Genomic DNA, 14,206 nt, shown 5'->3' with positions numbered 1-14,206 from the left:
TTCCACCCCAAAGGTGGCCACCATTCTGAGTTCAGTGTTGTCTGTTTTTTTAACAGCTGTGTTGAGATATAATTCACATACCATATAATTCATTCACATAGAGAGTATAGTATTTAGTGGTTTTTGTATGTTTACAGTGTTGTGCAACCACTACCACAATAAATTTTAGAACATTTTCATCACCCCAAAAAGAAATATTGTACCCTTTAGCAGTCACTCCCATTCCCCCCCCCCCACCCCCCCCAATCCTTGCCTCCCTTCCCCTACCCTTAGGCAACCACAAATCTATACTTTCTGTCACTTTAAATTTGGCTATTTTGGGCATCCCATGTAAATGGAATCAGGCAACATGTGGTTTTTTGTGATGGGCTTCTTTTCCTTAGCATAATGTTTTTAAGGTTCATCCATGTTGTAGCCTGTAACTATACTTCATTCCTTTTTTTTGCTGAATAATATTCCATTGTATGGATATACTACAGCTTATTTATCCATTCATCATTTGATGGACATGTGGCCATTGTGAACAGTGCTGCTGTGAACTTTTTGTGTGAACATACGTTTTCATTTCTTTTGGGGTATTTAGGCATAGAATTGCTGGGTCATATGGTAGCTCTGTGTTTAACTTTTTGAGGAATTGGCAAACTGGTTTATAAAGTGGCTGTACCATTTTACATTGCTGCCAGCAATATATGATTTCTCCATTTCCTAGCCAACGCTAGTTGTTATTTGTCTTTTTTACTATAGTCATCTTAATGGGTGTGAAGTGGTATCTTGTGAGTTTGATTTGCATTTCCCTAATGGCTAATGATGTTGAGCATCTACCCATGTGATAATTGGCCATTTGTATATCTTCCTTGGAAAAATGTTCATTTTTCAGTTGGGTTATTTGTATTTTTTATTGTTGAGTTGTATAAGTTCTTTATTTGGAATATAAATCCCTTTTCATATGTATGATTTGCAAATATTTTCTCCCTTTCTGTCATTTGTCTTTTTGCTTTGTTTATGGTGTGCTGTGAAGCCAAAAGTTTTAAATTTTGATGAAGTCCAATTTATCTATTTTTCTTTTGTCACTTATACATTTGGTGTCATGCCTGAGAATAGTCTTCCTTATTTTTGAGCTACATATAAGTGAATTCATGATTCTAGCTTCTTTTTGCTCAAACTTACGCCCATAACTGGTTTGTTCTTTGTCATAGTTGCGTAGTATTTTATTGCATGTGTATACCACATTTTACTCATTCTACTGGTGATGGATATTTGTGCTATTTTCAATTTGGGGCTATTATAAATACATAATGCTATGAGTATTCTTGTACAAAGCATTTAGTGTACTTCAATATATTAAGATTTGAGGGTATATACCAAGTAGTAGAATTGCTAAATCGCAGACTGCATATGCTCAGCTTTAGGAGATACTGCCATCAGTTTTCCAAAGTGACTTGTCAATTCCTACCATCAGTGAATGAGAGTTCGGTTCCTCTACATCCTCACCACTACTTCCACTGCCTATTACTGTTACTTTTTTTTGGTATTTATTTTTCTGTAGCCATTCTGAGTATAGTAATACAGTACATTTTCATGTGATTAATGATTTTGAGCACCTTTGGAAATGCTTTTTTCAAGTCTTTTGCCCATTTTTAAAAGTTGGATTGCCTTTCTTTTTCTTATTTATGTTAGAGTGTTTTGCATATATTATAAAATAGCTTCTCTCTATGACTTGACCTTTTCATTCTCTTAATGGTGTCGTTTGAATGAAGAGACATTCTTAATATTAAGTTCAATTTGTCAGCCTTTACCTTATGGTTGCTAGCAGAAAAAAAAACACTAAATCTGTGTCTTCCCAGCCTGGTAGACTACTGTAAGCCTCAGACAGCTGGATTTTGCTCCTCCTTCATTTTCCTCTATTGGTAATAAGCAAATGCCTATTTTTTGTATACAAAATAAGCAAATACAATATACACACAAATGTACATTCTTGTTTTCACTACTAGCTTTCACGAAAAGGAACATTCATATTCTTTTGCACCTTGCTGTTTTCAGTTAATATATCTTGAAAATCACTCCATATGCATTCATAGAGATCTTTTTTTTTTTAATGGTGGTATAATACTCCATTATGTAGTTGCAGTACACATGTTTAAACTGCTTTTTCAGTGACTAATTTGTTGTCACATTCTTTCTTTTTCCCCCATTTATACAAAATTTATTGTTATATTTTGTTCAGGATTTTTTTGTATGTGTGTGTTTGGTCAAATTCTTAATTCCATTATTTCTGAGAATTTTTATTATGGGACTATTGTTTGCTTTTCTTTCAAGATAGTATTAGTTATTAGTTATATTTACAGGATAAAAATACATGGTACCTAATGAACGAATGCCTTAGTTTGGAAACGGGAAGAAAAGTCCATAATCCTTTTGGTATATTTTATTCTAGTTTTTACAGCTGTTACAGTTATAACAGTTTCAAAGTGATGCCCTTGGGCTAACATAAATTAAGATAAGAGATCATTTGATTTGCACAATCTTAGATCCGTTATAATCAAGTAATACTTGGGTTCAGACCTAATTGAGAAGGAGAAGCTTTCATTAATTTTATTAGCTTGAATGTAGAATAATTACCTTGGTCTACTCTCAGTTACACACCATAACCATGTATGTCTACTAATATGACACAATTCATGTGAGAAGCAGTTTGTTCTCATAACCTTTAATATTTATCTTGAAAGGGCTGATATTTGAAATAAGCCAGGTCTTTTGGTACCCTGTTCCCACATGTCAGACCTAAAAAATTATACATTCTGGATTTTTATAAAGCAGATAGGCAAAACTCAGATACTGTTTATCTTTCTAATTGAATCCTTTTTAGAGGAGTTACATGTGTTTCATTCTAACTCATAGGTTCACAGTTATTTCTGTAAGGGCCAGATGATAAATATTTCAGGCTTTATAGGCATATGGTCTTTTTTTGCAACTACTCAACTCTGCCATTGTAGCCTGAAAGCAGGCACAGACAATATGTAAACATATGAGAGTGGTTGTGTTGCAATAAAACTTTATTTACAAAAGGAGGCAGAGGGTTGGATTTGGCTCATGGGCTATAGTTTATCAACCTGTTCTAACTCATTTATCTGGAAAGGAAAGAAATGGGAATCATTTATGGGGCTATATGGCTATTCAAAGCCATCCTTTCTAGAATAGTCTTGTAGAGACTGGTAGATTCGAAGTTTTCAAGGTTCATTTGCAATATTTTAAAAAAATGTAGACCTTTGTATAATTCTTAGTATACCACAAAACAACTATTGCTTTGGCTACCATTCTTCAAATTGGTATTTATTACAAAAAACTGGTGGAAAATTACAAATATTGGGGAATATTTATTTCAAATTTTAACTTTTAACTCAAGCTTATTTCTCTTTCTTGTCTCACAGTACAGAAAGAATTTTTATAATGAGAGAAAATAAAGCATTGTTTTTAGTTGTAAACTTTCCTTTAGTTATTTATTTGCTCATTGAGATGAAAAAGCCATGAGCTTTGTGGGTTTATTTTATGTATCAATGAACCAGATGTAAAGAGTAATGGTCATTAAAAAAGCTTGATTGTCCACATTTTAGAAAGCAAAGTCTGAAATGAGTAGTCCTGGAATTTAGCTGTGGTAACATCCAGTGTTATATACATTTTGTTTTTATAGCCAAGTGGCCACGTGGAATTTTTTTTTGACATTATTTTTTTTTCAAGGATTTAAAGCCTAAGGAAAGAGTTGTTTTTCTTCCCCAACTCTCTTGCCTCTTAAGTCTTAAATTACTTAAATTAGTTCTTATCAAGACCAGCAAAGTTAAGAATGGTGAATAGAAACTTGTACATTACAGTTAGTTTTCAAACCTCATGGCACGTAGGTTTTCAGATTTTCTCCCTCTGTTCTAAAGTATACAGAAAGACAGCCATTCTTAGGACACTTTGCACCCTCTAATAAGTGGTATTCTGTTGTCTTCTGACACAGAGCCTACTTGCTATTAAACAAGAATTGTCAAAACAATGTTTAAAATTGGTGCTTTTAAGTTCACATTTAAAACTTTCCCCTTTTCCTGTTTTCTCATTCAACTTATTGGAATAAGGAAAGGAAGTTGACTTTATGACCTACACACTTAAAGTTAAAATTCATGCCATTTGTCTCCAAATATTAATTCATTGTTTTCATGCCATTTGTGTCAGTAATTCTAAATTCTGAAAAATTCATATAATTCACATCAAAATTCCTATTTTGGATCAGTAATTAACTGTTTAAAATCTAGATTTTTTTGATTTACTTATCTAATGCTTACTTTTAAACTTACATACGTTTTAAAATGTTATAGATTTCTGAAGCAGATGATAAATTGTTTACTAAAGTCAATCATAAAGGTATGTGCTTCTCGCTTTCTGATTTGACATGAATTATAAGGGATTTTCATTTTTTCCTAGTTTTGAATTGTGTAGTCAATTTTTTAAAATGACTAGGTACATTTGCATATGTGCTGATCTTGGCTTTTGATCATGAGAATAGTTAAATTAACCATTTTGGGGGGGGATACATACAAATGTATTTAACAGAACTAGAAGAACAGACTCGCAAAGCTCTTGAGCTAGACCAGGAACGGAAACGAGCAAAAGAAGAAGCAGAAAGGCTTGAAAAGGAGCGTCAAGCTGCTGAAGAGGCGAAGTCTGCTATAGCAAAACAGGCTGCTGATCAGATGAAGAATCAGGAACAGCTGGTAAGGAACCTGTTTTAAGTCCATCTTAGAGAAAAAAATTTAAAGCATTAAATGCACCTTCTAAAACTAAGTATACTATACCTCTGGAAAGTAAACCAAAGATACAAGTAACTTAATAACAAAGTGTTGTAAATATACTAAAAATTTTATTTCTATTTAAATGAAACAGAATAAAAGCTCTTTTCCTATAGTTTATTTATAAATGGTGTCTGTTGCCAACAAATGATTCTGATTGACTTATCCGTTGGACAGTTGTGGTAAGCTAACTGGCATGTTTTGCTTTAGGTAAATTGACACAATAAATTTTCGCTCCTATAAGATACTATAGGCTATAATTAGTTGGTGGGTTTTTTGTTTGTTTAGTGGAAATGCTTGTCAGAAGGAGTAGGCATGACACTAAGATCTTAGTTTTAAATATTAGTTTAGGCATTTACTTGCTATTTGTCTTTGAGTCTTTCTGAGCCTCAGTACTCTACTTTTGAAAAAAGTAATAATGCCAGCTAGTAGGATTTTTGGGGAATCAAATGAGATTATTTGACAAAGTGCTCTTTAAACTGTACAGAATTAGATAATTATAAATTTTTCCTTTTGTAGTCTTTAGTAAATAGTTTGTTTATTAATGAAAGTTTTAAAATAGTTCCTGCTTTACAAATTGTAAGATCCAGCTATGAAAGAAAATAAAAATAGAAATAAACAAAAAAAAAACAGAAAAAAGATCCTGCTATGAAAGAGGTTTGGCTACTTGCTTATAGAGTTAAAAAAAAAAAAAAAATTACTTGAGACTTTAAAGAAAATTACCATTTTTTGAATGGAAGGCTATCTAAGAGAAACATCATTTTATAAAAAGAGCCAGAGCATGTACATGAAACTTTTATTGACCTAACATATAACAAGTTTATTGAAAATACATTGTTTTTTAGTCTTGGTAATTATATTATTTATTTCAGGCAGCAGAACTTGCTGAATTCACTGCCAAAATTGCACTTCTAGAAGAAGCTAAGAAGAAAAAGGAAGAAGAAGCTACCGAATGGCAACACAAAGTAATAATTTGTCTATTCATTTGCTAGCATTTGTTGAATACTTATTTTGTACCCAGCATTATGCTGAATTTGTATAGATGAATATAAGACACTGTCAATTTAGAAGGGAAAAGAAAATTGTGTGTGTGTTTGTGTGTGTGTGTGTTGTAGTCAACATTAATCCCTTGATACAAGCTAAATACTTTGGAAACACAGAACAATTATTATTTTCTGTGGGGATGAGATAGGTGTTGAGGAAACTATAAATTTATGCTGGGTCTTGATTAACAAATCAGATTTTGGTGATAGAAAAGATTGGGTGTGGTTAGGGACCAAAGAGATAGTGGTTCCAGACAGAGGGATATGAGTATAGGAGCTACGGAAGTACATGACCTATTTAAGGACAATTATTAAGTGATAGTAAGTGACCAAAGCTTAGAGCATAGATTCAGAAATGTTGAGAGTTGTGTCTGGAAAGTTAGATAATACGGAATTAAGTTGTGAAAGTTGTTAAATGCCCTGCTAAGTAAGGCAGAGGGGTTGGATGGAGAGTATCTGTGGACATTGGGCTCCGAAGAGTTCAAAAGAGGATTGTAACAGGATGAGATAGGGTTTTATAAAACTAGAATGCAGTATGAAGGATGCATTGGGATAGTGGCTAGGATTGAAGATGAGTGGAAAGAGTTGACAGACATTGTGTGGTAGACTCAAAAGGGCATGGCAACCAAAGGATTGAATATGACATTGAATTACAGGGTTGCAATGAGGGTGACACTGAAATTTCTGATATGAATTCCTAAGTAGATGAAATTGCCAATGTCAAGTAGGACACGGGAAAAAATTGAGGTTTTAGTTGGAGGGGTGGGGAATATATGATATTGAGAGTTGAATACAAACTTTAAATGATGCTAACTCTAAAATGCAACTATAAACATGTTTTACACTCAAAGTAGTTGTGTAGTCCCATGATTTTTCTACAATAAAATATACTTACTACAGAAAACAGTTTTCTTTCACCCTTACCTTTTCTTTGTAGCAGTTTAAATTATATTGAGAAGCATTTGATTTATTGAGAATTATGTAAGTTTGTATGTAACACTTCAGAGGGAATAAAACCCTGTTAATCTACCTGTTACATTGTATTAGAATTATATAGGTCCCTTATAGGGATGATTTATGAGCTTCAGAGACCCATAAGTTTTGAAAATAACATATTACAGATACAAATCCTGTGAATTTACACACAAAAGAAAAAATTTCACATTCCCACAAACTAAGGTCGTTACTGTAACGTCTTACTATATATGCTTCCGGATCTTTTCTCTGCGTTTGTATACGTACACATTTATATATTCAAAATGAGATCAGACTGTACATCCTGTTTTCCATTTCAGTAAATTTTTATCTTTTCTATTATCAGACTATATTCAAAATATTCCAGTTGACCCAAAAAGTCTCATAAGTTTGCCAGGCAAGTGTCCAAATTAGGATTTTTCATTTGATCTGTTTGTTCTTAAGTCTCTTTTAACCTAGGACAGTCCCGCTTTTTATGATGTTGACTTTTTGAGGAGACCTGTAGAATTTCCTGCTTCTCTTTTTGTCTGGTTGAGTCCTCATGATGTCATTTAGCTTGTCCTTTTATTCCCAGTGTTTCCTGTAAACTAGAAGTTAGTTCTAAAAACTTGAAGGATTCAAGCTAAACGTTCTTGGCTAGCAGGCATCATAGGTGGGGCATCCATATAATATATCATCCAAACTGGCACACTTTTGAGAGTGAAAGTGGATGTTATTAATAGTTACAGCAGGACAAAAGTGGAAAGAAGGATTTTTCCAGACAAGACAGGATGATATTACCACCTAAATCATTGGTGATGTTGGATACTTCATGCTGTATTAAACCAGAAGACACTTGCCCACCATTAGTTATTTTAATTGATCACTAGATTAGGGTAATGACATTCTGATTCCTCCATTGCCTGGTTACATTTTCCCCCTTTGGGCTAAAAAGTAATCTGTTAGGTGTGACGTTATAACCATTTCCCATCAGCCATTTACATCGCAGTTTTAGCAACAAATGATGATTGCTAAAATTAATATTTCTATTAAGGTTTGCAAAATGATACTTTCAATTTTATTGCTCCTACCTGCTGGCATTCTTTAAAAATAGAGCTTTGATCAATAGGGCCTATTTTCATTATCCTGAAATATATTTTCTATTTGAAAGGCAGGATAAAGGCTTGACTTGTTCCTTTTAATTAACAATTTTTGAAGTAATTTATTCATAAGCTTATTTTTAATGTTCAGGCTTTTGCAGCCCAGGAGGACTTGGAAAAGACCAAAGAAGAGCTAAAAACTGTGATGTCTGCCCCCCCTCCCCCTCCGCCACCACCAGTCATTCCTCCAACAGAAAATGAGCATGATGAACATGATGAGAATAATGCTCAGGCTAGCGCTGAATTATCAAATGAAGGTGTAATGAACCATAGAAGTGAGGAAGAACGTGTAACAGAAACACAGAAAAATGAGCGTGTTAAGAAGCAACTCCAGGTATTTAAAAATTGCCGTTATATACACTTTTAAGTAAAGCTTGCATTTTCCTTGTCTATTAAGACTCTTGTTAAAAAGGAATGTATGGTTTTTGGAAGCCTTTAGTACTGGATAGCATTGTGATTGCTTTGTGAGTGCTTGATCTAGAGTCATGTTATTTTATTTCATCCATTTTATGAACCATCAGTAAATCGTTAGCCTTATGTAGTCAGGTCTTAACTAGTAAGTTAATTATAGCTTGACCCATTATAAAAGGTAGAAAGTTGTCCTAGTGCCATGCTAAAAAACAATAGATTTACTTTTAAAACAGTAAAGTGTAAATGGAAAACAATTATATTTAATAGACTACCTTTTAAAAATTATATGTCTTGAGTTATTCATTCAGATTTTATAATGGCAAAGGTCAGTTACTTAGATGCTCATAATTAGATAAAAATTTGGAAATTTTTTGTATTGTCAGAGCTTTTTTCCAGATAGGTTTTAAAATTTTTTAATTGATGAACACTGTAAATATTAATAAAGGAAAATGAGGTGACAGTTGCAACTTTTATTAACTAATAAATATTGATATATTTATATTAAGACTTTTGGAGAAAGCTTCTCTTGTACAAATTTTAGATCTTACAGTAACATTACTCTGTAACAGCTACATAAAACGTTTCATAAGTCATTTCAAGTACTGGATGAGAAAGATAAGCAAATTTAGAATAGAATACAAAATATTATGGTAAAGTATAGAAATCAAAGACTGTGAATATTCTTCCCTAACCACTATCTTCACCATTACTAAAAGTGAAAACAAAATAAAACAAAACACACACACACACACCACACACTTTAAAGGGAGAGATTTCACAGTGGAGATTTTAACATATTAAAAATTCAGAGATTTTGGTATATATGTATTTTTTGTGTCTTTAAAGTTTTCATGAGACTTTAAAATCTTAAAAAAAAAAAAAGTAATAGGCATACTTTTTATTTTTTACATATAGGCATTAAGTTCAGAATTGGCCCAAGCCAGAGATGAAACCAAGAAAACACAAAACGATGTTCTTCATGCTGAGAATGTTAAAGCAGGCCGTGATAAGTACAAGACTCTGCGACAGATTCGACAAGGCAATACAAAGCAGCGTATTGATGAGTTTGAAGCAATGTGAGAGCTGTTATTTTGCATACATGTTCTTCATAAGCTGAACCACCAACAGAGAAAAGCAGGCCTTTGCAGATGTGACGGAATGCATCCCACCTTGCCAAAGCACTTATACCAGTTTGACTATGGTAGCTAAAAGACACATTTAAGGAGAGCCCTTCAACATTAAGGCAGCATGATGTCATGCTTCGTTTTCTATTTCTTTTGGTCCAGGGAATGGAGAACAGTGTTCCATCACTTCCTTTCACATTTTCCATTTTCCATTTTTTTTTTTCTGTTGAAGATTAACACTATCATGTCTGACGAATATGTATGTGTGGTTTGAGCACTTTGAACATTTTAAAGGATAATGGTGACTTAGTGTTTAGACAGAGCATTGTGTTTCCCTTGCCCTTCTGATATTCTACCTGCATATATTTCCACATTCTCTCTCATTCATAAATTCTCAGTGTGCCCTTCTCATATCCTGCCATGCCCGCAGTCACAATTTGGCTTTCAGACAGATCATTGGCACTGTTTAAAATGAGGGTAGGCAAGGTGGGCAGTCTTTGATCACTGTGTAGAAGCTGGCTGTGAATCATGAAAAGGATTAGAACATTTTTATAGTGTAGTGTGCAGTTGGTGGTTAATTTTTTTAAATCCCAATTTAATTATGTTATTGGAAATTTGATATTGCTTACTTAATTACAGTCATCTTTGACAGATGAATTGCCTGGTATTTCATCTTTGCAGTCCTTTGATGATTTTCTTTGCCTCCCAATTCACAAAGGTGTAGACAGCACGTAGTAGTTCCATAGAATTCATTGATGAAACACTACCTGCAAATAACAGTTGATCTGAAAGATCTGAATAGTACTGCTCTTTCATAGATTGATTCAGAAATAGATGTTTTAATAAAAGAAAATGTACACTTGTTGGTGATTGATTTTAATCATTAAGTAAAACCTGGACCTTTCTGGAAGGGCAGCACATGAAAACATTGGTCCCAAGAAGGGACAGTAAAACTACCTCACTACTACACCTGCGATAACTGGTTGTTCAAACGTAATGGAGAGTGTAAGCTATATGTTTTATAATACATACTAATACTTTCTGTCATGAAGGAATATTTTTGAAATTTCATTTTCCTTCAGAGTATCTTAAGCGTGCTAAATTTTTTAACTGCCTTTTTGTTGAGTTGAATTGTGGGACTCTGTTTTGTATGAAAACTGTAAGTTCTCACTGGTATACTGTCTTCCTGGAGGGGTGTTTTATGTCTGAGAAAGTATGTGTGTGTGTCACGTGTGTGTGTGTGTGTTTGCATGTATGAAAGAGAATGAAAAAGAGATGTTGCCCTTGTACCATATGAAGAATGTCTGTACCGTCATTTCTTTATATAATTACATACTCATTTTAGCATATTTGGTTTCCAATCATTGTGTTAATTTTTATCAGTCTCTAAGAATACTTAAATTTGGTTTGTTAAGCCTATTTTAGAACTTTATAATTTTAGTTTATATTAATTTCAATTACATCTTACCGAAGAAATCTTTCCAGTTAACTTGTTCTAACATTTTCTTTATTGTTAAACAGTTAGATTTGAAGATAGGGAGAGCCTTGTTTTCTCTGTGTGGTTCAGCTATTTTCCATTTGGTATTATGCATTCAAATTTACATTTATCTATTAAAATTGCCATTTTATTGAACATTTTTCATGCACAGCAGATTCAAATTATGTCTGAAAATATCTCTTGTGCTGTTTTGATTTTGCTGACTTTAAAGGATTAATCTGGGCAGACATTAGGAAAAGGACAGGTTGTGTTTAATATATTTTTTGGACTTGGTAGGACAAAAGGTAACTGGTAACTCTTGAAATGACTGTTGTACAGTGGTTGTGCACATGTTTCAAAACTCTCTGGATGACAGTGTTTCTACTTGCAGCACATCAGATGGTGAGCCCTACAATTAATGTTTTTTAAGACATAAGTGTTCACTTTTCCAAAGCTTTAAAGCAGTTGCCATTATAGATGAAAATCTGGTGTCCACTGGATTTGCATTAATTTTACTCATTTTGAATTGTGTGTACTACCATTGCTATATCAGTTTGATATCAGTGTTGAAAACCTTCCAGTTATATTTGCTGTTTATAATCTATTTGTAGATTAGGATTAAAATGGATTTAATCCATTCTTAAAGCTGTGTGAATTTTTCTAAACAGGAACAACCATTTGTAATATGGGTTTTAATAGTGATTAAACCAATTACAACTTCTGTCATTAGGAGTTGAGAGCACATGTTCATATAGTAATGTAAAAATATATTAATGAGATGTGGTAAATTCCAGCAGGCTTTTACCATTAGCATAATTTTGTGTTGTACAATTAAGTTACGATTACATCTACAATTTTGGATAACATTCATTGGTTAACAATAAAGTGACAAAAGCACATGCCTTCAAGGTCCACTGTTGTTATTTAACATGGATTTCTTACAGATTTCTTTAATATTATAATCTCTATTAGAGCCATGAATCATGTCTCAAAAATGAGTAGATTGGAAATTTCCAAAATCTTCAGTTTATTCCATTCCCCAAATTATACCTCTCTCGGTATGGAGTACAGAGATTGCTAATTCTGTGGAAAAATTAAATCGTGTCTTTGACAACAGAAAATAATTTAGAATCTCCAATCATTGCTTTCATTGTGTAGTGTTCAGTTTCTTTTTCCTGAGGATAGTTTCCTTATTGATTCATCTCACTATTAAAATACTACTGTTACTTAAAGAAGTGTATTCTAAGTGCATTTATTTTAATACATATTCTTTTAAAGCAACGTTACAGAGCAGTTACCATAAATCTAGAAGAAATTGCCTTTTTAAAAGCTTATTAATTTTTAACATAAAGATTCTTCTTAAATAAATGATAAATCTATTCTAAAAATAGTCTTAAAAGCCAGGTGTCTTCTTAGTTTATAGTAATGTTTAACTGTCACTTTACTGTTTCTTCTTACAAGTGTAGAGTTCGTGATCTTTTTGCTCCTGTAAGAAAAGCAAACGGAATTTTATTTAATAATATTTTGCTTTATCTAATGGAGTTTTTTTTTTCTTTAGTGACCAGAATTATCACTTTAAAATTATCTTAGACTTTATTGGGATTCACTTCTGATTATCATTAGAAAAGTGTCTCAGTATTAATGCTGTGATTAAAGAATAAAAATTCCCACAGCTTTCTATCACAATTTTGATCACCTTGTTGATTGGTGATGTTTTTAGAAATGAACATAAGATGAAACACTTTTTTAATCCAAAAGTATACCATTCCATTTATGCACTACGCAAGCAATTAGTCTTTTTAAAACTAAAGCTTGAAACTAAAATAGAAGGAATTATTGCCTTTCACGTTAATTTACTGAACTGACTAGTAAGCCAAAGTTTGGCTGTCTTTAATGGGGATAAGGGAAAACATTTGTATATGGAGCTATACTGACAGGCAGGTTCCTCTCCAAGTTTTAAATGAATAGAACTTCATCATTCTCTTATTCTGTACTTTATTTCTTCATTATTTTTCAACTGTAAGATTATCAAATATTCTTATGTGGCCCATTATGTAGCATGGCAGTCTTCTAAGTGCCTTTCAAAAGCTCAGTGGATTCTGCAGATTTTCATAACTTCACAAAATGTCAAGGCACTTTGACTTCTTGCATCCTACATTAATAGCTAGGAAAAAATTCGCTCATGTTAGTATTCTGTATCAAAACTTATTACATTCTCATCCTTGTCTTTTCCAATTAAATAATCCTTCTGCTTTTTCTTTAGTGGTCCTACTTAACACTTAACATCTCTTCTAATTTATCTATATCCATCTTTCAAGATTTTAAGAACTTCCATTTTCCCTCCCGGAAAAACCATGTCTTCCTGCTTTGTTTCCTCGATATTTTAAGCTTCCTTAAACTATGAAACAAGAGTTTTCTGATTTGGGGTAATATATACTGCTTTAAGCGTTCAAAAATTCATCATTTCCCACAGAATTTTAAGGTAAAGCCACATAACCAAGATAATTACCCCATGGCACATCCTTTAAATTCTGGTTTATGTTTTGATTCTGGAGTTCTCTAGCTAGTAATTGGTTCCAGATTCTTTTTTTTAATGGCCTTCCTTTAACCAGTACATTTTTATTAAGTGCCTGCTATATTCTAGGACATAGAACCAAGATTACAATGACTGTGACCTTTTGTTTTGGCCTATCTTGAAATATGGAGCAACAAATAGGTAATAATAGTTGTCGTAATATTAAATTATCTTAGCTCTTAGATCATTTGCATTAATCTATTGCAATATCAGATTTCTTTTAAAATGGCAGCACCATATTGTTGATCATATTATTTGTATGCCCAGATTCCTCTGTGCTTATAGTTAGCCAGTTGCTTCCATCTATGCAATTAAATTTTTTTATTTTTATAACCTTGTTTTAATTATTTTATTTAGTGATTATTTAAAAATTTAGGTTCACTTTAATATTTATGCATGTCATTTAGTTTGCTTCTAAAAAGTAATTAGTGAGGCGGGGCAAGATGGCAGACTGGTGAGCTGTATGTTTTAGTTACTCCTCCAGGAAAGTAGGTAAAAAGCCAGGAACTGCGTGGACTGGACACCACAGAGCAATCTGTCTTTGGGCATACTTCATACAACACTCATGAAAACGTGGAACTGCTGAGATCAGCGAAATCTGTAAGTTTTTGTGGCCAGGGGACCCGCGCCCCTCCCTGC

At 33.0% G+C, this 14,206-nt stretch overlaps 1 protein-coding gene across 2 annotated transcripts in view; it reads left to right on the top strand.

The window, feature by feature from the left end:
• The window catches only part of RDX (radixin), a 152,276-nt gene that overhangs the window by 94,459 nt on the left and 43,611 nt on the right, over positions 1–14,206 (top strand). The window contains exons 11-14 of one of the 2 annotated variants that reach the window (XM_037841375.1): positions 4,588–4,748; positions 5,696–5,788; positions 8,072–8,314; positions 9,307–9,467. In XM_037841375.1, the coding sequence (XP_037697303.1) occupies positions 4,588–4,748; positions 5,696–5,788; positions 8,072–8,314; positions 9,307–9,467 (658 nt within the window). Of the gene's footprint in view, positions 1–4,587; positions 4,749–5,695; positions 5,789–8,071; positions 8,315–9,306; positions 11,892–14,206 lie in introns of those variants that run through there. The other variant, XM_037841376.1, reaches the window with a different exon arrangement.

Source organism: Choloepus didactylus, chromosome 6 (assembly GCF_015220235.1).
Source record: "Choloepus didactylus isolate mChoDid1 chromosome 6, mChoDid1.pri, whole genome shotgun sequence".
In the NCBI taxonomy this organism is placed as follows: Eukaryota; Metazoa; Chordata; class Mammalia; order Pilosa; family Megalonychidae; genus Choloepus; species Choloepus didactylus.
This window is presented reverse-complemented; position numbering and strand designations above follow the sequence as displayed.